Below are 26,852 nucleotides of genomic sequence, written 5' to 3' on the forward strand. Positions count from 1 at the left end.
TCTCTTGGGTTCACTATAGTGGCATGGAGTTCTCCCCCTCATCCAGGGCACACATTCCTTGCCCTGGCTCAGTCACCACGCTCAGACTTCCAGGCAATGCTGGGGGAGCCTGGGAGCTTCCACCCCAGGTCCCCAGCTACAACTCTCCTCTCCTGTGTCTTCTCTCTCTTTCTGACACTTGAAAGATCGTGCCTTTAAATGAAAAAGTCAGTCTTGATTGCACGACTATGTGCAAGTGCAACAGGGACATTTTTTTGGGTTTACAAAGTCAAACAGTAACACTACGACCCTGTCTGTCTGGGGTCTGTCAATGACGAATTGTCTGGAGCATGTTTTGAGGAGGTATTGTGGCCCCGGTATCAAATTGGGTACCGGGGCCACCCCACTATGCAGTCCAGATACTTGTTTGGTGGAATTCCGACACGTGGAGGGTTTTTTAATTATATTGTGGCCTCGGTACCAAATTGTGTACCGGGGCCACCACACTACGCAGTCAAGATACTTGTTTGGTGGAATTCAGACCAGTTGAGGGTTTTATTATTATATTGTGTGGACCACTCTATCTATACCACACTACAACTCTATACCACTCTATTTCCTACTTTAATTCTATTTAATTCTATTTCCTACTTTAATTCTATTACTAATTAATTAACATAAAGAGGAACCAAAAAAACCAATTTTACCAAAAGTATAATATGACTTAGACTTACAAACACTACACTTGAAAGATCGTGCCTTTAAATGAAAAAGTAAGTCTTCATTGCACGACTATGTGCAACAGGGACAGTTTTTTTCTTTACAAAGTCAACTAATAACACTTGGACCCTGTCTGTCTTTAACATACTTAATGGGATCTCAATGACGAATTGTCTGTAGCATGTTTGGAGGAGGTATTGTGGCCCCGGTATCAAGTTGGGTACCGGGGCCACCCCACTACGCAGTCCAGATACTTGTTTGGTGGAATTCTGACACGTGGAGGGTGTATTTATTTTATTGTGGCCCCGGTATCAAGTTGGGTACCGGGGCCACCCCACTACGCAGTCCAGATACTTGTTTGGTGGAATTCTGACACGTGGAGGGTGTATTTATTTTATTGTGGCCCCGGTATCAAGTTGGGTACCGGGGCCACCCCACTACGCAGTCCAGATACTTGTTTGGTGGAATTCTGACACGTGGAGGGTGTATTTATTTTATTGTGGCCCCGGTATCAAGTTGGGTACCGGGGCCACCCCACTACGCAGTCCAGATACTTGTTTGGTGGAATTCTGACACGTGGAGGGTGTATTTATTTTATTGTGGCCCCGGTATCAAGTTGGGTACCGGGGCCACCCCACTACGCAGTCCAGATACTTGTTTGGTGGAATTCTGACACGTGGAGGGTGTATTTATTTTATTGTGGCCCCGGTATCAAGTTGGGTACCGGGGCCACCCCACTACGCAGTCCAGATACTTGTTTGGTGGAATTCTGACACGTGGAGGGTGTATTTATTTTATTGTGGCCCCGGTACCAAATTGTGTACCGGGGCCACCACACTACGCAGTCAAGATAGATAGATGCGTATCATAGATAAAGTACATTCAGTGGTGTGGGGCAAATTGAAAAATATTCAAAATGCACTGACATTATCAAAAACAAGAGGTTGTCACATGCTAAAACTCCAACATGTATATGATGGAGAGGATGGAGGAGCAGCCGTATGTGTAGTGTAATGCAGACCTGTTGAAGGTTTTTTATATATTTTATTGTGGTGCCCAGTGCCCACTCCTCTACGCAGTCCAGGTACATTTATTGGTGCGAATCAAACAAGTTGATGGTTTTCTTATTATATATATTGTGGTGACCCACTCCTCTACGCAGTCCAGGTACATTTATTGGTGCGAATCAAACAAGTTGATGGTTTTCTTATTATATATATTGTGGTGACCCACTCCTCTACGCAGTCCAGGTACATTTATTGGTGCGAATCAAACAAGTTGATGGTTTTCTTATTATATATATTGTGGTGACCCACTCCTCTACGCAGTCCAGGTACATTTATTGGTGCGATTCATAAAAGTTCAGGGTTTTTAATATATTGTGGTGACCCACTCCTCTACGCAGTCCAGGTACATTTATTGGTGCGAATCAAACCAGTTGATGGTTTTCTTATTATATATATTGTGGTGACCCACTCCTCTACGCAGTCCAGGTACATTTATTGGTGCGATTCATAAAAGTTCAGGGTTTTTAATATATTGTGGTGACCCACTCCTCTACGCAGTCCAGGTACATTTATTGGTGCGAATCAAACAAGTTGATGGTTTTCTTATTATATATATTGTGGTGACCCACTCCTCTACGCAGTCCAGGTACATTTATTGGTGCGATTCATAAAAGTTCAGGGTTTTTAAGATATTGTGGTGACCCACTCCTCTACGCAGTCCAGGTACATTTATTGGTGCGAATCAAACAAGTTGATGGTTTTCTTATTATATATATTGTGGTGACCCACTCCTCTACGCAGTCCAGGTACATTTATTGGTGCGATTCATAAAAGTTCAGGGTTTTTAATATATTGTGGTGACCCACTCCTCTACGCAGTCCAGGTACATTTATTGGTGCGAATCAAACCAGTTGATGGTTTTCTTATTATATATATTGTGGTGACCCACTCCTCTACGCAGTCCAGGTACATTTATTGGTGCGATTCATAAAAGTTCAGGGTTTTTAATATATTGTGGTGACCCACTCCTCTACGCAGTCCAGGTACAATTATTGGTGCGAATCATAAAAGTTCAGGGTTTTTAATATATATTGTGGTGACCCACTCCTCTACGCAGTCCAGAAAGATACCTTGTTGCAACGTTTTGGACTAATAACTATATTGTGAGGTGTTCAGAATACACTGTAAATTAGTGGAAATGCTTGTTATTGAATGTTATTGAGGTTAATAATAGCCTAGGAGTGAAAATAAGCCCAAAAACTTGATTTTTAAACTTTTTATGTTTTTTTCAAAAAAAATCCGAATCCAATACCTTAAATCCGAACCGAGACCTTTCGTCAAGTGTTTTGCGAGACAAATCCGAACCTCAAAAATAACGAAAATCCGGATCCAAAACACAAAACACGAGACCTCAAAAGTCGCCGGTGCACATCCCTAGTTATTACACATAACACTACTGTAACCTCCCACTGACACCTCTGTTATTACACATAACACTATTGTACCCTCCCACTAACACCCCTCTGTTATTACACATAACACTACCGTAACCTCCCACTAACACCCCTCTGTTATTACACATAACACTACTGTAACCTCCCACTAACACCCCACATAACACTACTGTAACCTCCCACTGACACCCCTCTGTTATTACACATAACACTACCGTAACCTCCCACTAACACCCCTCTGTTATTACACATAACACTACCGTAACCTCCCACTAACACCCCTCTGTTATTACACATAACACTACTGTAACCTCCCACTAACACCCCTCTGTTATTACACATAACACTACTGTAACCTCCCACTAACACCCCTCTGTTATTACACATAACACTACTGTAACCTCCCACTAACACCCCTCTGTTATTACACATAACACTATTGTACCCTCCCACTGACACCCCTCTGTTATTACACATAACACTACCGTAACCTCCACTAACACCCCTCTGTTATTACACATAACACTATTGTACCCTCCCACTAACACCCCTCTGTTATTACACATAACACTACCGTAACCTCCCACTAACACCCCTCTGTTATTACACATAACACTACCGTAACCTCCCACTAACACCCCTCTGTTATTACACATAACACTACCGTAACCTCCCACTAACACCCCTCTGTTATTACACATAACACTACCGTAACCTCCCACTAACACCCCTCTGTTATTACACATAACACTACTGTAACCTCCCACTAACACCCCTCTGTTATTACACATAACACTACCGTAACCTCCCACTGACACCCCTCTGTTATTACACATAACACTACTGTAACCTCCCACTAACACCCCTCTGTTATTACACATAACACTACTGTAACCTCCCACTAACACCCCTCTGTTATTACACATAACACTACTGTAACCTCCCACTAACACCCCTCTGTTATTACACATAACACTACCGTAACCTCCCACTAACACCCCTCTGTTATTACACATAACACTACTGTAACCTCCCACTGACACCTCTGTTATTACACATAACACTATTGTACCCTCCCGCTAACACCCCTCTGTTATTACACATAACACTACTGTAACCTCCCACTAACACCCCTCTCTGTTATTACACATAACACTACCGTAACCTCCCACTAACACCCCTCTGTTATTACACATAACACTACTGTAACCTCCCACTGACACCTCTGTTATTACACATAACACTATTGTACCCTCCCACTAACACCCCTCTGTTATTACACATAACACTACTGTAACCTCCCACTAACACCCCTCTCTGTTATTACACATAACACTACTGTAACCTCCCACTAACACCCCTCTGTTATTACACATAACACTACCGTAACCTCCCACTAACACCCCTCTGTTATTACACATAACACTACCGTAACCTCCCACTAACACCCCTCTGTTATTACACATAACACTACCGTAACCTCCCACTAACACCCCTCTGTTATTACACATAACACTACTGTAACCTCCCGCTAACACCCCTCTGTTATTACACATAACACTACTGTAACCTCCCACTGACACCTCTGTTATTACACATAACACTATTGTACCCTCCCACTAACACCCCTCTGTTATTACACATAACACTACTGTAACCTCCCACTAACACCCCTCTCTGTTATTACACATAACACTACTGTAACCTCCCACTAACACCCCTCTGTTATTACACATAACACTACCGTAACCTCCCACTAACACCTCTCTGTTATTACACATAACACTACTGTAACCTCCCACTAACACCCCTCTGTTATTACACATAACACTACCGTAACCTCCCACTAACACCCCTCTGTTATTACACATAACACTACCGTAACCTCCCACTAACACCCCTCTGTTATTACACATAACACTACTGTAACCTCCAACTAACACCCCTCTGTTATTACACATAACACTACTGTAACCTCCAACTAACACCCCTCTGTTATTACACATAACACTACTGTAACCTCCCACTGACACCTCTCTGTTATTACACATAACACTACCGTAACCTCCCACTAACACCCCTCTGCTATTACGCATAACACTACTGTAACCTCCAACTAACACCCCTCTGTTATTACACATAACACTACTGTAACCTCCAACTAACACCCCTCTGTTATTACACATAACACTACTGTAACCTCCCACTGACACCTCTCTGTTATTACACATAACACTACCGTAACCTCCCACTAACACCCCTCTGCTATTACGCATTACACTACTGTAACCTCCAACTAACACCCCTCTGTTATTACACATAACACTACTGTAACCTCCAACTAACACCCCTCTGTTATTACACATAACACTACTGTAACCTCCAACTAACACCCCTCTGTTATTACACATAACACTACTGTAACCTCCAACTAACACCCCTCTGTTATTACACAGAACACTACTGTAACCTCCAACTAACACCCCTCTGTTATTACACATAACACTACTGTAACCTCCCACTGACACCTCTCTGTTATTACACGTAACACTACCGTAACCTCCCACTAACACCCCTCTGCTATTACGCATAACACTACTGTAACCTCCCACTAACACCCCTCTGCTATTACACATAACACTACTGTAACCTCCCACTGACACCTCTCTGTTATTACACATAACACTACCGTACCCTCCCACCAACACCCCTCTGTTATTACGCATAACACTACTGTAACCTCCCACTAACACCCCTCTGCTATTACACATAACACTACTGTAACCTCCCACTAACACCCCTCTGCTATTACACATAACACTACCGTAACCTCCCACTAACACCCCACATAACACTACTGTAACCTCCCACTGACACCCCTCTGTTATTACACATAACACTACCGTAACCTCCCACTAACACCCCTCTGTTATTACACATAACACTACCGTAACCTCCCACTAACACCCCTTTGTTATTACACATAACACTACCGTTACCTCCCACTAACACCCCTCTGTTATTACACATAACACTACCGTACCCTCCCACTAACACCCCTCTGTTATTACACATAACACTACCGTAACCTCCCACTAACACCCCTCTGTTATTACACATAACACTACCGTACCCTCCCACTAACACCCCTCTGTTATTACACATAACACTACCGTACCCTCCCACTAACACCTCTCTGTTATTACACATATCACTACCGTAACCTCCCACTAACACCCCTCTGTTATTACACATAACACTACCGTAACCTCCCACCAACACCCCTCTGTTATTACACATAACACTACCGTAACCTCCCACTAACACCCCTCTGTTATTACACATAACACTACCGCAACCTCCCACTGACACCCCTCTGTTATTACACATAACACTACTGTAACCTCCCACTGACACCCCTTTGTTATTACACATATCACTACTGTAACCTCCCACTAACACCTCTCTGTTATTACATATATCACTACTGTAACCTCCCACTGACACCCCTCTGTTATTACACATAACACTACCATAACCTCCCACTAACACCCCTCTGTTATTACACATAACACTACCGTAACCTCCCACTAACACCCCTCTGTTATTACACATAACACTACTGTAACCTCCAACTAACACCCCTCTGTTATTACACATAACACTACTGTAACCTCCCACTAACACCCCTCTAATATTACACATAACACTACCGTAACCTCCCACTGACACCCCTTCGTTATTACACATAACACTACCGTAACCTCCCACTAACACCCCTCTGTTATTACACATATCACTACCGTAACCTCCCACTAACACCCCCGTTATTACACATAACACTACCGTAACCTCCCACTAACACCCCCGTTATTACACATAACACTACCGTAACCTCCCACTAACACCCCTCTGTTATTACACATAACACTACTGTAACCTCCCACTAACAGCTCTCTGTTATTACACATAACACTACCGTAACCTCCCACTAACACCTCTCTGTTATTACATATATCACTACCGTTACCTCCCACTAACACCCCTCTGTTATTACACATAACACTACTGTAACCTCCCACTGACACCCCTTTGTTATTACACATAACACTACTGTTACCTCCCACTAACACCCCTCTGTTATTACATATATCACTACTGTAACCTCCCACTGACACCCCTCTGTTATTACACATAACACTACCGTAACCTCCCACTAACACCCCTCTGTTATTACACATAACACTACTGTAACCTCCAACTAACACCCCTCTGTTATTACACATAACACTACTGTAACCTCCCACTAACACCCCTCTAATATTACACATAACACTACCGTAACCTCCCACTGACACCCCTTCGTTATTACACATAACACTACCGTAACCTCCCACTAACACCCCTCTGTTATTACACATATCACTACCGTAACCTCCCACTAACACCCCCGTTATTACACATAACACTACCGTAACCTCCCACTAACACCCCCGTTATTACACATAACACTACCGTAACCTCCCACTAACACCCCCGTTATTACACATAACACTACCGTAACCTCCCACTAACACCCCTCTGTTATTACACATAACACTACCGTACCCTCCCACTAACACCCCTCTGTTATTACACATAACACTACCGTACCCTCCCACTAACACCTCTCTGTTATTACACATATCACTACCGTAACCTCCCACTAACACCCCTCTGTTATTACACATAACACTACCGTAACCTCCCACCAACACCCCTCTGTTATTACACATAACACTACCGTAACCTCCCACTAACACCCCTCTGTTATTACACATAACACTACCGCAACCTCCCACTGACACCCCTCTGTTATTACACATAACACTACTGTAACCTCCCACTGACACCCCTTTGTTATTACACATATCACTACTGTAACCTCCCACTAACACCTCTCTGTTATTACATATATCACTACTGTAACCTCCCACTGACACCCCTCTGTTATTACACATAACACTACCGTAACCTCCCACTAACACCCCTCTGTTATTACACATAACACTACCGTAACCTCCCACTAACACCCCTCTGTTATTACACATAACACTACCGTAACCTCCCACTAACACCCCTCTAATATTACACATAACACTACCGTAACCTCCCACTGACACCCCTTCGTTATTACACATAACACTACCGTAACCTCCCACTAACACCCCTCTGTTATTACACATAACACTACTGTAACCTCCCACTAACACCCCTCTGTTATTACACATAACACTACCGTAACCTCCCACTAACACCCCTCTGTTATTACACATAACACTACTGTAACCTCCAACTAACACCCCTCTGTTATTACACATAACACTACTGTAACCTCCCACTAACACCCCTCTAATATTACACATAACACTACCGTAACCTCCCACTGACACCCCTTCGTTATTACACATAACACTACCGTAACCTCCCACTAACACCCCTCTGTTATTACACATATCACTACCGTAACCTCCCACTAACACCCCCGTTATTACACATAACACTACCGTAACCTCCCACTAACACCCCCGTTATTACACATAACACTACCGTAACCTCCCACTAACACCCCTCTGTTATTACACATAACACTACCGTAACCTCCCACTAACACCCCTCTGTTATTACACATAACACTACCGTAACCTCCCACTAACAGCTCTCTGTTATTACACATAACACTACTGTAACCTCCCACTAACACCTCTCTGTTATTACATATATCACTACCGTAACCTCCCACTAACACCCCTCTGTTATTACACATAACACTACTGTAACCTCCCACTAACACCCCTCTGTTATTACACATATCACTACTGTAACCTCCCACTGACACCCCTCAGTTTTTACATATATCACTACTGTAACCTCCCACTAACACCCCTCTGTTATTACACATAACACTACCGTAACCTCCCACTAACACCCCTCTGTTATTACACAACACTACTGTAACCTCCCACTAACACCCCTCTGTTATTACACATAACACTACTGTAACCTCCCACTAGCATCCCTCTGTTATTACACATAACACTACTGTAACCTCCCACTAACACCCCTCTGTTATTACACATAACACTACCGTAACCTCCCACTAACACCCCTCTGTTATTACACATAACACTACCGTAACCTCCCACTGACACCCCTCTGTTATTACACATAACACTACCGTAACCTCCCACTGACACCCCTCTGTTATTACACATAACACTACTGTAACCTCCCACTGACACCCCTCTGTTATTACACATAACACTACTGTAACCTCCCACTGACACCCCTCTGTTATTACACATAACACTACTGTAACCTCCCACTGACACCCCTCTGTTATTACACATAACACTACCGTAACCTCCCACTAACACCCCTCTGTTATTACACATAACACTACCGTAACCTCCCACTAACACCCCTCTGTTATTACACATAACACTACCGTAACCTCCCACTAACACCCCTCTGTTATAACACATAACACTACCCTAACCTCCCACTAACACCCCTCTGTTATTACACATAACACTACTGTAACCTCCCACTGACACCCCTTTGTTATTACACATATCACTACCGTAACCTCCCACTAACACCCCTCTGTTATTACACATAACACTACCGTAACCTCCCACTAACACCCCTCTGTTATTACACATAACACTACTGTAACCTCCCACTAACACCCCTCTGTTATTACACATAACACTACCGTAACCTCCCACTAACACCCCTCTGTTATTACACATATCACTACCGTAACCTCCCACAAACACCCCTCTGTTATTACACATAACACTACTGTAACCTCCCACTAACACCCCTCTGTTATTACACCACACATTACTGTAATCTCACCCACAGAGACCCAAGGTGAGCACAGTACAGAGGTGGGTGTAATGGAGAAATACATACTCACCACCATTCAGCAGGCAAACAAGAATAATCTACACTGTGACAAAATGGTTTGTTTTGTTATTTTCTATTAATTGAAGTAGATATATTTTTCCTGACCGGTAACATTTACTTTATTAAAGGCATTATCTAGGAAGTGAGAGAATCAATAAGAAGATCATTTAATAAAGTCACTGAGCTGCACAAACTGGGGGGGGGGGGGGACAAAGCTCACTGAGCGCAGGGTCTGTATAATTCTGTATCATAGGCTCATTTATCTGCACATATGTATTTATAGAGGAACTACCACCTCCCAGAGGGAGGAACAGTCAGTGTGAAGGACAGGAAGGGTATGAGACAGACATTTTTCTACTCCAATCCTACCTAAAGGAATAATCATTTCACTCAATTCTTGAACAAGTGACGGTAATCTGTGATGACTGTCATATCAGTATTAATTATAGTGGTGGGTCTATAATTCTAGTATGGTCTCTCCAAGCCTTGAGAATTATCGAAACCAAATTCAGCAACATATCCTCAATGATCGATAGTATGAGCCTGTAGAATATTATTAACAAGGGATATTGGGGTGAAACATTTATAATCTTTGGAATTCAACTGATCTACTGAGCCTCCTCAGTGTTATTCCTACATTAAACAATCTGACTCCTCATAGGAAACACAAGGCAGGTTAGATGGTGAATAGGGAGCATCTTGCTTGGTATACAGGATTGTAGAGTCATACTGCAGTGATCTCTCTTTGATACATATGGACCTCTCCTGGTATTCCACTGGGATGTTTGTGTAAGAGTCATAGTTAGTCTGATACATAAACATTGGGTTTATCATCAGTAATTAGATCTCTGTCTCATGGCTTCCACCTTATCTTGCAGGCATTTGTTAGTATTTTGTATAACAGGCTGAAGTTGGTGTAAGAGCTGCAGGGTAGGTGGTCCTGTTCCTGTTTTATGTTCAGTTGTTTCTGATGGGAGCCTATTTTATAAGTTATCCTCTAATGAGTAGCAAAAAGTGTCCTAATTAGTAAGTCATTGTCTACAAAGTAGTCTTCATGCAAAATGTGCAGGGGAGAGAAAACTGCTAAATCAGAAAGGGATTAATTTCATTTTCAAATATTACGAGAGGATGAAGAATCAGTAGCAGTGTAAATGTTACTTTAACCATGTGACGATGGAACCATACGATCAGATGTATAGGAACTTCAGTGACCAAGACGCTGAACTTGCTAAACTTTCACAAGCAACGGTGCTTAAGGCGATGTCAATATGAATCTCAGGAGGGAAAAATATTGTCGGCAAAGGACAATAGTGTGCAGCAGAGCATACTGCAGGATTGTCATATTGTACTAGCTCAAAGTGCAAGGAAAAACAGGCGAGAAACTGCAGAATAACTGACCGCACAGTTCAATATGTGGCACAATCATAAAAACCAGTCTGACCAGAACTCGGCAGACCAGGATACAGTGGTCCAGCTGCAGTGCATACACCAGTCATCACAGATAGCAATGCACGATTGCAAGTTCAGTAAAGCAATAGACTATAGAGCAGTTGTCAACAGACGAGTACACATGTAATGACAACCGAAAGAACTTCACAGCTCTGGGTGTTTATTTCTCACATTAGTCAATGCTAACTGCTACATCCAATGACGAGTATTACACTGATGTTATCCATATGTTCTGGCCTTCTCAGTCCTCAGGTGTGAACACAGACATACACATACTATATACTCTGGAGTAATGGCTAGGACAGTGTTCTCCGTCACCAACAACCAGATATCAGTTGAATGACTTGTAAAAGAAAGGTGCTGCATCCCTGTGGCCTAACGCCCTATTAACCGGCTTTTTTTTTTTTACACTGTTCTAGTTTAATGTAAATTGAATTATGGATAACAAAAGCAGATGTGTAAACCAGCTGTCACAAAGCCATTAAGCCATTTACACACTACATTCTCCACAGAGCACAGTGGAGGGAGGTGGGAAGGGAGAAGACATTCGGAGTTTGCAGGGAGTCTATAGAGGACTTTTAATGATCTCACAATAAACCGGTGCCCTATCCCTGACATAGGAGCCACATAGGAACTAACCCAAGAGCTACAAAGGAATAGTGAGCACTAGGAATAATACTCATCTCAGAAATTATTGTCCAAAAAGGATCCTGAAACCTTCTCAGTGGGAATCCCATTGTGAGGAGAGCTCCTTTAGTATCAAACAAGCTTTGGATTAATGTCCTTTAGTGAGTGCACAGTATGCTCAGCTATGTTCAGCTTTCAGAGAAGCAACCAACAGACTGAGTTGTACTCTTATTATAGACCATCCAGATGAATGGAAACCTTATCTATAGAGAAGGCCAGAAGCTCTGATCTTATCAGGGTAACTTTTATCTTTCTGTGTTTGTTCCTTTCAGGATAACCTCAGCCTTTCAAGCACCTGCTATGAGCCTATAAATTGATTGAGCAACTTCCACTTCTGTATTCATCAGGGTAACATCAGCAAACGTACATGAAGACATTGTCTACTACAAGATATTTGCTAACAAGTCTATTTCAGGATCCCCTCTTGTGATAATAATGGAGACGTAAGATCTCATCCCCATTTCTTCACCTGGGGTATACAATGGAGATGAGGTTTTGTGACAGGATGGACCTCCTATGCCACCCAGTCTGTGCTGCTGCAGACCGCCTGGGCTTGCTTTGCCACCGTACCCTTTCTTTAACCCAAACTGCACCGCTCAAACCACAGTAGGAGGGACCTGCTGCCACCACTAGGCCCCTTCACTGGCACCTAGCATTGCTTCTCTCTGGGTAACTGTCTCTGCTCTGGGTAACTCTTGCTGGGCACCTGGGCTGGTAGCCCTGACCTCTTTCCTTCAGATCAGGGTTGCTGTGGATAGTTCCCCCTGAGTTGTAGCTGCGTTCCCCTCTCTGGTACGCTCACAGCATGTCTGTCTCCTACTCCTGCCCATCTGCCACATGGAGTCCTTATCTCAGAGTCTGCCTCTTCAACATATAGGTACAGGTAAGTCTCTGTAATGTGGGTTATTATTAAATATTAGGGTGAGGGCAGAGACTATTTATTAAATGTGCATGATATTAATGCCAGGGCTGATTGAAGGTGAAGGAAGTCTAATTATTAAACATAGTTGCTATTGATTTAATGACACGTCTGGTTGGGAGGGGGGGGGGGGGGGAATGCGTAGCTTGTTCACTGTCCTGTTAGTCCATGTCGTATATCCAAACCGAGCCCCAACATTTCAGGATCCAGACAAGCTGGGACTGAGCTTAAGACACCAACAGCCGGAGCGGATTGTGAATGTGGCAAGAACAGGTAGGAGAGAGCGGGACAGTCTGCCAGCTGTCTGGATTCTGGGTGACTGACCCACTGAGTCAGGACTTTGTCCATGCTGCAAGGACAGTTGGGAGGTAAGTCCTGCTGCGCTGCTTACGAAGGAGGTGCGTGCACATAACCGTAGTGTAGGCGGCACTGCCCGTGTATTTGAAAGGGATGGGAAGTGATTGGAAAGTGGCACAGCGCTGTCTAAAATCATAGACACACCCCTTAAATGCTGGTCTCCCCCACTCGCGTGGCGTGGAAACCCGCTCTAGAAATCCTGCGTTTCCCCTGAAATTATCCGTCCGCGAGTAACACTCACACAGGGGTGGAAGCAGACAGGCACTATTGGGACCACGCTGTGACAGTAACAGATAGATTTTGCAGTTCTCCCTGCCCTGGCCGTGTCCCATGACTCAGTCACCCAGGTATCATTGTTCTCCAGGAGGAGAGTGCCTGTCCTGGTAGATGCAGCATGCAGAGAGAGAGAGAGAGACAAGCGGCAGCAATGTTCCAGACAGCTGGGAGCGTGACAGCAATCAATAATCTAGGCACGCTACTCTGGGTAATAGGTTTTCCATTTCTTTACTGAATACTAATCACATCATACAAACCTCCGCTTACACGGTCATTAAAACTTATTCCAGTTTACTTGTCGTCTCACAATGCAGGATACTGTCCATACAGCAGCCGGGGGAACCGGTCAGGACAGGGGAGTGTGTGTCTGGCACAATCTGGTATGATGTAAAGGTACCAGGGATGGGCAGAGATTTACCGTTATCACCAGGGAGCATTACCGCTACTTTATATTAAGTTCTGTTGGTAAGACAAGGTGTCACCAGCAGAGACATTGTGTATGTGTCACCAACATTTACCTTTGTGTCACACCTACGTGTTACCCACGTTTACCTTTGTGCCACACCTACGTGTTCCCCACGTTTACCTTTGTACCATACCTACGTGTTCCCCACATTTACCTTTGTACCACACCTACGTGTTCCCCACATTTACCTTTGTGCCACACCTACGTGTTCCCCACATTTACCTTTGTACCATACCTACATGTTCCCCACATTTACCTTTGTGTCACACCTACATGTTCCTCACGTTTACCTTTGTGTCACACCTACATGTTCCCCACGTTTACCTTTGTACCATACCTAAGTGTTCCCCACATTTACCTTTGTGCCACACCTACATGTTCCCCACGTTTACCTTTGTGTCACACCTACGTGTTCCCCACGTTTACCTTTGTACCATACCTACATGTTCCCCACGTTTACCTTTGTGTCACACCTACATGTTCCCCACGTTTACCTTTGTACCATACCTACGCATTCCCCACATTTACCTTTGTGTCACACCTACATGTTCCCCACGTTTACCTTTGTGTCACACCTACGTGTTCCCCACGTTTACCTTTGTGTCACACCTACGTGTTCCCCACATTTACCTTTGTGCCACACCTACATGTTCCCCACGTTTACCTTTGTGTCACACCTACGTGTTCCCCACGTTTACCTTTGTACCATACCTACGTGTTCCCCACGTTTACCTTTGTGTCACACCTACATGTTCCCCACGTTTACCTTTGTGTCACACCTACGTGTTCCCCACGTTTACCTTTGTGTCACACCTACGCATTAGCCACATTTACCTTTGTGCCACACCTACATGTTCCCCACATTTACCTTTGTGTCACACCTACGTGTTCCCCACGTTTACCTTTGTGCCATATTCCAGGCTCTCCATGTTTACGTGTTTCCATAGCTTTATATTCACCATGACTACATATCCTATATCTTTGTCTTCCCCATCATGCCCTATCACAGCCATATTGCAGAGATTCCCCATACTTCCCACACACCATGCAGGATAACATCTAGTAATACTGCTGTACTTAATACTAGTGACAGAGCGTAAATGTGGGATTTATGTGACAGCTAATATTATACATATAGGAAAGAGCAGCAGCCGAGGTCTGGATGGTGTCACCATTGTCTTTACGCACAGCTCTGCTTCAAAACCCATAAACACTGAGAACACTCATTAATCAAAATTACTAATCAACTGGCAAAACATTGGACCAGAATGAAACAGCCCTGTATGTGCAGCCACATTATACCTCTCTGTAACACCCTGCAGCCAGATTACACTGCTCTGTATCAGGCAGGAACATTACACTGCTCTGTAACATCCTGCAGCCAGATTATACCTCTCTGTAACATCCTGCAGCCAGATTATACCTCTCTGTAACATCCTCCAGCCAGATTATACCTCTCTGTATCAGGCAGGAACATTACACTGCTCTGTAACATCCTGCAGCCAGATTATACCTCTCTGTAACATCCTGCAGCCAGATTATACCTCTCTGTATCAGGCAGGAACATTACACTGCTCTGTAACATCCTGCAGCCAGATTATACCTCTCTGTAACACCATGCAGCCAGATTACACTGCTCTGTAACATCCTGCAGCCAGATTACACCTCTCTGTAACACCATGCAGCCAGATTACACTGCTCTGTAACATCCTGCAAGCAGAATACACTGCTCTGTAACACCATGCAGCCACATTACACTGCTCTGTAACACCCTGCAGCCAGATTACACTGCTCTGTAACATCCTGCAGCCAGATTACACTGCTCTGTATCAGGCAGGAACATTACACTGCTCTGTAACATCCTGCAGCCAGATTACACTGCTCTGTATCAGGCAGGAACATTACACTGCTCTGTAACATCCTGCAGCCAGATTACACTGCTCTGTAACACCATGCAGCCAGATTACACTGCTCTGTAACATCCTGCAGCCAGATTACACTGCTCTTTATCAGGCAGGGACATTACACTGCTCTGTAACATCCTGCAGCCAGATTACACTGCTCTTTATCAGGCAGGGACATTACACTGCTCTGTAACATCCTGCAGCCAGATTACACTGCTCTGTATCAGGCAGGAACATTACACTGCTCTGTAACATCCTGCAGCCAGATTATACCTCTCTGTAACACCATGCAGCCACATTACACTGCTATGTAACATCCTGCAAGCAGAATACACTGCTCTGTAACAGGTAGTCAGAATACACTGCTCTGTAACAGGTAGTCAGAATACACTGCTCTGTAACAGGTAGTCAGAATACACTGCTCTGTAACAGGTAGTCAGATTACACTGCTATGTAACAGGTAGTCAGATTACACTGCTATGTAACAGGTAGTCAGATTACACTGCTATGTAACAGGTAGTCAGATTACACTGCTATGTAACAGGTAGTCAGATTACACTGCTATGTAACAGGTAGTCGGATTACACTGCTATGTAACAGGTAGTCGGATTACACTGCTATGTAACAGGTAGTCAGATTACACTGCTATGTAACAGGTAGTCAGATTACACTGCTATGTAACAGGTAGTCGGATTACACTGCTATGTAACAGGTAGTCGGATTACACTGCTATGAAACAGGTAGTCAGATTACACTGCTATGTAACAGGTAGTCAGATTACACTGCTATGTAACAGGTAGTCAGATTACACTGCTATGTAACAGGTAGTCGGATTACACTGCTATGAAACAGGTAGTCAGAATACACTGCTCTGTAACAGGTAGTCAGATTACACTGCTCTGTAACAGGTAGTCAGATTACACTGCTCTGTAACATCCTGCAGAAATACAAATTAATTACTGCAACTACAGACAAATTCCTGTAATATCATATTCTAACTCCAGTAACTGATGTGTTTTCATGATCTATAGAAACATATGAATCGAACACAGATTTATAATACCAGATGATCTAGTACAGGCCTGGACAACCTGTGGCTCTCCAGGTGTTGTGAAACTACAATTCCCAGCATTCCTTGTCAGTTTATGGCTGGTAAAGCATGCTGGAGCTTGTAGTTTCACAACACCTGAAGAGCCTGATCTAGTGAAACACTGCACAGGGTTACACAATACTTCCTCCTATTACCTGTTCTTTTCCCTGAGTGCCACTTAGTGGTGAATAATGGAATTACAGCCAAACACAAACTGTCTATGGAGTAACCTGTGACCACGGATGGTCTCCTTCTATTCTCAACGCCTGCCCAAGGTTCATTTGAAGCCTTATAAAACACAAATAGATTGCCTGTCAGACTGCATGTACTCACTAAAGAGACCCCACCAGCTGGGGACTTCTGACAGTAAACACTTTACCTGCCAGTTCTGTCAGCGAGGCTGACAGATAAGGTCCTGACCACAGCTGGTACCAGCTACAGCCACTAGAGGAACTGAACGAGGGCCCAGCCATGGAGAGGATACGTAGAACACACAGAAAGCGCTCACTGACACATCCACACTAATCTGTATGAATGGGTGACTGACCTGCCAAACAGGGTCCGTATGTTTACCAGACTTTGCAGAGCTCATGACCTTTGGATGTGGGGAATGGGATTTCAGGTTGTAGATGGCCACGTTGCCATCATAGAAGCCAACAGCTACGAGGTACGGGTGATCTTTGTGAATGTCCAAGCACATGATGCCACTTTCGGTGTTGTAGATGTATTCAGGGAATGAGGGGTTCTTCAGGGTGTAGAAAAGCAACATCCCACGAGTCTGTTTCATGAAGTCATCTATGGGGACAGAGAGTCAGATGTTTAGAGCCACAAGTTGCAGTGCGGGACTATGGGAGATGTGGTACTACAGACCATCTGTATTTATTACAGGTGCACTAATAATGGTGTAAGGATGACAATATAATGGCACCATGCCACTGCACAGACAGAGATATACAACAGAGCCCAGAAAAACTTCTTGAGATTGAAATGTATTTATTGATACAGTGTTTCCTTTATATATTCATCCCATTTACACCACCAACCAAGCTCAGATACAGATATATTCTCTTAATTAATGTTACAGATGTCACCCTGTTAATGGAAGTTTTGGCGCCTATCCCAGGCTGTCCGTGTAATATGGGATCACTCTAGAAGATCCTCAGTCATAGCAGGAATAAAAAGTCCATCACTGAGAACGCGAGACTCTACCGGTGTACACTGACACACTACCATACCTGCTGGTGTACACCAACACACTACCGTACCCGCCGGTGTACCGCAACTGTGGCTGGATCATGCAGAAATAATTTACTGTAAAATGTATTTCAATTAGTGGTGCAGGTGCCAATTTACATCATTGCACATATACTTATTTTTTTATATATGTGTTTTGTATGGAAATGTACTGATTTCGGAGACAGTATGTCATGTTTGGGTTTTATAACTTTTCTATAGGAAGTCCCAAGTAAGCATATGAGTGGAGGGAATGTGTTTTGAAACTGTCTGGAGACAGGTAATCTCATGTCAATTAGACCTTTTAATCGCTGAATGATCAACATGTCTGTTAAACCTGAAAGCACAGGGGGGTAATTAGACTGACTGGTAGATGTCCTATGTGTGTAAGACTCAGGATGCAAGTGATCACAGATTAATGTGTAATTTGCAAGTTACATTGCAACATTAGAGAAAATGTCATATCCTGCTGGTAAACATTCAAAATGAAACTTGAGATGTTGTGGTGCCGCTAGCAGCAATGTAAAAAGGTGTTAAACCCCTCCAGACTGAGTTATGTGCAGGCGGCATGAGGCACCTGGATTGGTTTGGTTAGAGGAGGCTGGACAACCTCCTGCCAGGGTGTCTGTGTAAATCTGTATACAAAGCAGACTGTTTGACCATATAATGTATTATTTTACCATCTGTAAGTTCTGGAGAGATCACTAGTATCACAGACTGGCGTGTAACTGTCCTTATAAGGACTACATGAGCTAATAAAACATCCCTGCTTTCTAGATCCCGCTTTGACGCCTACTTATCGCTGTAATTCCTGTTTCCTACAGATTAGACCAAACTAATCAGTTATCCGGCTGTTTTGAGGTTGGCATTCAGCATCCAGTACCACCGCTCCGCCCGCTACCTGCAGCTCTGGCCAGTATGATAGGACAGAGGGAACCATCCACAGTAACCCTGATCTGAAGGAAGAGGTCAGGGGCACTAGCCCAAGTGCCCAGCAAGGGGGTACACTAGCAGCGAGAGCTACCCAGAAGGAGGCGATTCTAGGTGCTATTGTAGGACCTAGAGGTGGCAGCAGGCTCCTCCTACTGGTTAGAGGGAGCATTTGGGATAAAAAAAAAAAAGGGAATGGTGGAAAGGCAAGCCCATCCGGTCACCAGCAACACACGGACAGGGTGGCATAGGAGGTCCCTCCTGTCATACCAACACTACCGTACCCACTAATGTACACCGACACTCTGCCGTGAACACCAGCGTATGCCGACTCTCAACTGTACCCGCAAGTTTACAATGACACTGCAGTCCACACACCAATGTATACTGATGCACTACTGTACACCCCGGGGCCCCAGGACAATGGTACGCCGACACTTAGGGCCCCAGAACAATGGTACGCTGACACTCGGGACCCCAGAACAGTGGTACGCCGACACTCAGGGCCCCAGAACAGTGGTATGCCGACACTTAGGGCCCCAGAACAGTGGTACGCCGACACTCAGGGCCCCAGAACAGTGGTACGCCGACACTTAGGGCCCCAGAACAGTGGTACGCCGACACTCAGGGCCCCAGAACAGTGGTACGCCCACACTCAGGACCCCAGAACAATGGCACGCCGACACTCAGGGCCCCAGAACAGTGGCACGCCCACACTCAGGACCCCAGAACAATGGCACGCCGACACTCAGGGCCCCAGAACAGTGGCACGCCCACACTCAGGGCCCCAGAACAATGGTACGCTAACACTCGGGGCCCCAGAACAGTGGCATGCCCACACTCAGGGCCCCAGAACAATGGTACGCTAACACTCGGGGCCCCTGAATAATGGTACACTAGCACTTAGGGCCCCAGAACAAAGGTACACTGACACATTGGGTCCTAAATACAAAGAGTTTCAGCGCCACCGTGTTAGTCCATAATGTGCTGATGTATACAATTATCTTATTGACAAAATAACAGTGTACAGTATGTACAGGAAATATAAAGACCATTATTAGGTCACATGGAGATCATCATATTTCAGGTACCACGGTCAGTTTTATGGACTGTATTTCTGTGTTACAAAGTTCCAAATTTAGAATCATGGCTATGGAATAAAACATTGGCATAGTCCAACAATGACACCTTGTGGATAACTGAAGCTACTGCAACTAGTAATATTTATTTTGGCAGTGAAATACAGTTTGTTTAGAGGAGTACTCCTCATTGGAAGGGCAGCGCCATAAATGCATGTTCACATGTTGTCATACAACAGTCTATTCAGGCTCTTAAAAAAGCTGGGACAACAAAAACACCATGGTTGTTGGCCACTACTGTGATTAAGGGTCATTAATGAACACGCAAAAAAACTGCCCTCGTGGTGTGTTTGTTAGTGATGTCCTGGCTCCTACGGTTACCGGGGACGGAGGGACCCGAGTGGCAGCATCTGAGTGGATTGGGCATTCCAAGTTATTACTCCCTCGTGGAACAATGTGATTTTGTTTTGCAGGATGAGAGATTGAAGCGTTGGAGGACACAATTACCAGCGTGCGTGCTTCTCGTAGGGCCACAGAGCCCCATCCCACAACATGCTTACATGTGCCCATGAAGACACGGTAATGGGGAGTAAAGCTACACTCTCTCTCCATCAGGTATTCACATTTATATACACACAAAACGAGTGACAGGTGTAATAAAGACAGATCCAGATGTCTCTTCACTGAAATAATGTGAAATGAAAAGGTTTTTATTTTTTTAGGACAAACAATAGAAAAGTTCCATTTAATGAAGGGATAGTTGTCTGGATGTTGAAGTGATTTTCCTCCAGAACCATCTGTGGTTGTGCAAGTGTAGATACAGCTGCGACAGAGGCAATGAGAGGAATGTGGGGCTGTACATATACACAGAGCTGTACATATACACAGAGCTGTACATATACACAGAGCTGTACATGCCCACAGAGTATGGACATATACACAGAGCTGTACATATACACAGAGCTGTACATATACACAGAGTATGGACATATACACAGAGCTGTACATATACACAGAGCTGTACATATACACAGAGTATGGACATATACACAGAGCTGTACATATACACAGAGTATGGACATATACACAGAGCTGTACATATACACAGAGTATGGACATATACACAGAGCTGTACATATACACAGAGCTGTACATGCCCACAGAGTATGGACATATACACAGAGCTGTACATATACACAGAGCTGTACATATACACAGAGTATGGACATATACACAGAGTATGGACATATACACAGAGTATGGACATATACACAGAGCTGTACATATACACAGAGCTGTACATATACACAGAGCTGTACATATACACAGAGTATGGACATATACACAGAGTATGGACATATACACAGAGTATGGACATATACACAGAGCTGTACATATACACAGAGCTGTACATGCCCACAGAGTATGGACATATGTCGCCCACATAAAGTCAGCCGCCCAACATAGCGGAACACTGGATGTTATTCTGCGATGGGGCAGGAATTCCATTATAAACATACAAAGCTAAGAAGGATTCTGGATTCTGCAATGATAAACCTTTATACCATGCGATCTGAATGCAGAACAGAGTGGTCAGGAAATAATCCTAGTATGGAATTATATGTATATAATACAGATAAATAATGAGGGTCTAGCAGTGACATCTTGTATTGTACATATGTTTATGTGTCAGAGAGCAGAATGAGAAGTAAAGGGCTCATTTCAGTGATACCTATTAGTAAAGTGATTAAAGCAGGCCGGCCAACCTGTGGCTCTCCAAGTGTTGTAAAACTACAAGAACCAGCATGCATTGCCAGCAGATATCAAGCCGATAGCTGGCAAGGTGTGCTGGGACTTGTAGTTTCACAATACCTGGAGAACCACAGGTTGGTCAGGCTTGGATTAGAGGGCTTTTGGACTTACATTAAACCCATTCTCCTATTCCATTTGGGGGACAATGTTACCTTTGGGTATAGAGACCTCATCCAGGAGTAACCAGATAATTTGAATCTGTTCAAAATTTCCAAAGCTCCTCCCCTTCTATCTTCCATCGCCAATGGACAATCAGTTATTAACTAGTTCCATAGGGGTGGGGTACGGAATAATGGTGGTGATTATTCGGACAAGACATGTTGACACCGAAGTGCTCCTTCCCGACTAGGCTCCAGGACGCCTGATGTGCCACAGACTGCGAGGCATCGCGATGAATGATGAAGCCGGCGAGAGTCGTCACTGGCGACCGCGACGCTGTGATTGGTGCTGTTAAGGGGGTAATGTAAGCATGCGGCCATGGACAATGTACAACGCTTTGTAAATGGCCCCATACTTATATTATCCGCACCGATCACAGCGTCGCGGTCATCAGTGACGTCACCGACTCTCGCCGGCTTCATCATTCATCGCGATGCCTTGCAGTCGGTTGGCACATCAGCCGTCCTGAAGCCTGGTCGGGAAAGAGCCCTTCGGTTGGGGTAAGTCTTGTCGCAGTAGTCACTATCAATATGCTCACTACCACAGTCCCATAGGATAGAATGGACCAACCAAACTCACAATAATTCCTTCTTGGAACACAAACCCAAACCTTAATGGAACAACTCAGAGTGTAAAAGATTGGGAGCACAGTGTCCCCGAATGGAGTCAGATAAATGGATTTAACATTCTATTTGGGGTACAATGCTGCCTTGAGAACGTTCCAAAGCTGCCTAAGAGGAGAGTACGCTGAGGAAAAGCTATACTCAGAACGTCCCATCCAAAACCAACGTTTTGTATTCATACACATTGGAGCTGTACAGAATTACAAAGGAGCGGACTGAGGACCGGGTGGCTGCCTGACAGAGCCGTTCAGCCTAGGCTCTATGCTGTGCCGTCCAGTAAGCGCTCACCGATCTGCGAGAGAGGGCCCTGAAATTTTCTGGAACTGCCTTTCCCGCTGTGATATAAGCTTTTTGAATAACATCTCTATTCCATCTGGCAACGGTTGGTCGTTGGACAAATTTTCTCTGCACATCGGCCCGATTCAAAGATGCAGTTCTATCCAGATAGATCTTAACAGCCCTGGACACATCTAGCAAACAAAGACTCTTGTCACCTCCTGAGGACATGTAGTTGTACAAATGGGGATTGTTGCAAAGACCTAAGGACTAAGTTTATATCCTAAGGAGCTATTGGAAGAATGTATGGTGGTTGAACATGTAGTACTCCTGGTAAGAACATCTGGACTTCCGGGAAAAGAGATAATTTCTTCTAAAAAATAAGTTGATATGGTAAAAATCTGGACCTTTAAGGACCTAAGTCTCAGGACTCTGCCAAGACTTTCTTGTAAAAAGACAGAATGCACTCCAATGTAAAGGAAGAAGTATGGGAACCTAGAAACATAAATTTTCAATACCCTATGGTAATTTTTTGCACATACCGGTTTTATGGCTTTAATCATGGTCTGGATGACATCTTCTGAGGGACCCTTAACTTTAATGATCATGGCTTCAACAGCCACACCATTGAAGTCAGCCAAGTTATATCCTAGTGCAGAACAGGATCCCGGTTAATAGATCATCCATTAGATGGAACATCCGCAATGGTCCTACTGCCATCTTTAGGATGTAGTCATACCAGGATCTTCGAGGCCAAAGCCAGATCTAACAGAATTACAGGAGCATCATCTTTTTTCACTTTCTTTATTACTCAGGGTACGATCACTATCAGCGTGAACCAATATATCAACCAACAGTTCTAAGAGATCATCATGGCATCTACCGGGAATGCCTTTGGATCCCTGGTTCTTGAGCAAAACAGATCCACTTTGTGGGTCAGCTGAGAGGTCATCATATAATCCTCTGGCTAACCCACCTTTCCATGATCTGAAGGAAGACTTCTGGGTGAAGAGACCATTCCCCAGGATGAATGGCATGTCTGCTTAGCAAGGCTACTTCACAATTTTCTTCCCTGGGATGAATATAGCAGAAATTGCTGGAAAATACCATTCGCCCAGTGTATAATCTTAATGGAAAGTGTCATCACTAGGGAGCTATTGGTGCCTCCCTGATGAATTTTGTATGCTGTGACCAAAGTCCTTGCAGGCAAGGGTGCAGAATCATAGCTCCTCATTCCTGTATGCTGACATGTGTAGTCATGATGGTCCAGGACCAGATGTTGAAGGGATGAACCCTGTTTACAGCGTACACGTTCCACCCTCAAAGAGGGACTGACGTGTCAAATTTGACTTCTTGTAACTTATGATCCACCTGAGTCAAAAGAAAGTAAGAAGGTCGCACCTTGATAAGAAGATCATTTACACAGGGAACCACAGTTATCCCTTTTGATCAAGATTGGCCATCACTTCCATAATTTTTGTAGACAATATCAGTGTTGTAGCCACACCGAAGAAGGGCCCAAAAGTGAAATTGGAGACCTTTTACTGCAAATCTGAAGAGGCTGATGTCCCTCCAAATGAAGGCATGTCATTTTTATCTTCATGAAGGCTAAAAATTAGTCTCCATGCCATTTATGTCCACCCGAGGCAGAGCGTTTAACAATTTCAGGTTCAAGACGGGTCAAAAGGTCATATTATTATTATTATCATTTATTTGTTGGGCGCCACAAGGTTTCCGCAGCGCCGTTTCTGCACTAAAAACAAACTGGAGTGAAAAAAACTAAACCCATTTGCTGTTCTGAGACTTGGAGCCTAGGGACTGAATGGCCTCCTTTAGAGCCAATCTTCTGGTTTTCTGGTCCTGTCCCTTAGTAGATCGGTGTTGAAGAATCTACTGGGTGGAGGGCCCCAGGAGGTCCAAAATGATTCTCTTCGCCATACTTCTCAACCATGCGTTCAAAGTGGATTTGAGCCACTGGTCCTGAAAGAGCAGGAGGTGGGGTCGGGTCACTTGACCGACTATGCCTGTTTACCCTTTTGGTGGCCTTTACACTGTGGGAAGAAAAGCCCCCCCAGAGTCAGTCCCCTTTTGTTTGCCTGAAAAGGAATGGAGCGAACACTCGGACGCTTTAGTTTAGGAGCGTTTGGTGGAACAAAGGAACTCCTCCCACCTGTGGCCGACTAATGATTTTATCTCATTCTGGCCCAAAAAGGACATTTCCCTCAAAGGGCAGAAAATCGAGAGTCCTCTTAGACGCTGCGTCCGCTTCCCAGGAACTAAGCTAGAGCACTCTCGTTGAGGAAACTATGAAGGCCGAAATTCTGGAATCGATTTACCCACATTCAGGGCAGCGTCAAAAACAAATCTTCAGATGCTTCTTGAATATGATCAGCCAAGGGTAACAATTGTGATCTTGGCCTTCCGGATAGTCAGTCCTCTGGAATCATTTCAGTCCATTTCTCTTATTGACCCATGCAGGTGCCAGAATGGGTCAAATCTTAGGACCACCTCATATTTTCTATCCCTGCTGTCCTTCAAGTGTTCATGATGTGAGCTGCGTTAGGTGCGTCCACCTTTGTCTGTGGTTCCCACTTCACGAAACCATTACAGGGTAAAAGATAAAAAAAATGGATCTTATGTGGGATCTGAAACTTCCTATCAGGTCTAGACTAGACTTCCCTTAATAGCTCTACCTGCCGAGACGAAGAAGGAAATGAAACCAATTGTTTCTTCTCTCTTTAGAATAGGGAAATTTCAGAAAGCGCCAGTTCCTCCAGGTCCTATAAATGAAGGGTCTATCAAATGGAAATCACTAGGTCATCAATACCCTGTTTGCTAGAAGACTTCCTGAAATATTGCAGGGTCCGCAAAATCTGAATCACCCAGCAATTCCCCTTCTTCTGAGAGGAAAACTCAGATTTCTGAACTGCAGAAGATTCTAAGAATGGGACCAGCCCAAGACCCTATACATACTTTTCCCATCTGCTGGCTTAAGGTGGCTCTATTTGTGCCGATCATGGGCTCTACCAAGCCCTGGCTGATAACCTCCAGAGTGAGAGACTCAACCCTGGAGCTCATTGACAGGACGCACAGCAGCTGTGTTAGCTCTGCAATGGACTTCGCCTAGGCTGACTCCATCATCTCAGCTGTGTCCCCACAGACATACGTGGACCACAAGCTGCACATGAGGCATCTGGTCCTGTCATCCATTTGTTGGTTTGGTCTGATCCGATTGTATGTTGGAGAGGGAATTTAGAAGGGGAGGACCATCAAAATTGTGGAAAGATTCAAACTAAGTGTCAACTCCTGGATGAGCCCCATATACCCTAAGCCAGCTGTGTCCCCTGTATAGAATGAAAGAGAATTTTACCTTAAATAATAAAACAAGAAACAAAAAAAAATTATCTAATTGAAAATCTGAGGTTTAGTGCAACTCTGCCTGAGTGATAGTATAGAATAGATTCCCAGAAGGCAGATG

At 44.2% G+C, this 26,852-nt stretch overlaps 1 protein-coding gene across 4 annotated transcripts in view; it reads right to left on the minus strand.

The window, feature by feature from the left end:
* DNAI1 (dynein axonemal intermediate chain 1) overlaps window positions 1–26,852 on the minus strand; it is a 149,934-nt gene that overhangs the window by 89,359 nt on the left and 33,723 nt on the right. For all 4 annotated transcript variants that reach the window (XR_012679256.1, XM_075187178.1, XM_075187196.1 and 1 more), the window contains one exon: window positions 17,810–18,057. Coding sequence is in view for 3 of the 4 variants with exons in the window: in XM_075187178.1 (XP_075043279.1) it covers window positions 17,810–18,057 (248 nt within the window). In the remaining variant the exon portion in view is untranslated. The remainder of the gene's footprint in view (window positions 1–17,809; window positions 18,058–26,852) is intronic.

Source organism: Mixophyes fleayi, chromosome 1, assembly GCF_038048845.1.
Source record: "Mixophyes fleayi isolate aMixFle1 chromosome 1, aMixFle1.hap1, whole genome shotgun sequence".
Lineage (NCBI taxonomy): Eukaryota > Metazoa > Chordata > Amphibia > Anura > Limnodynastidae > Mixophyes > Mixophyes fleayi.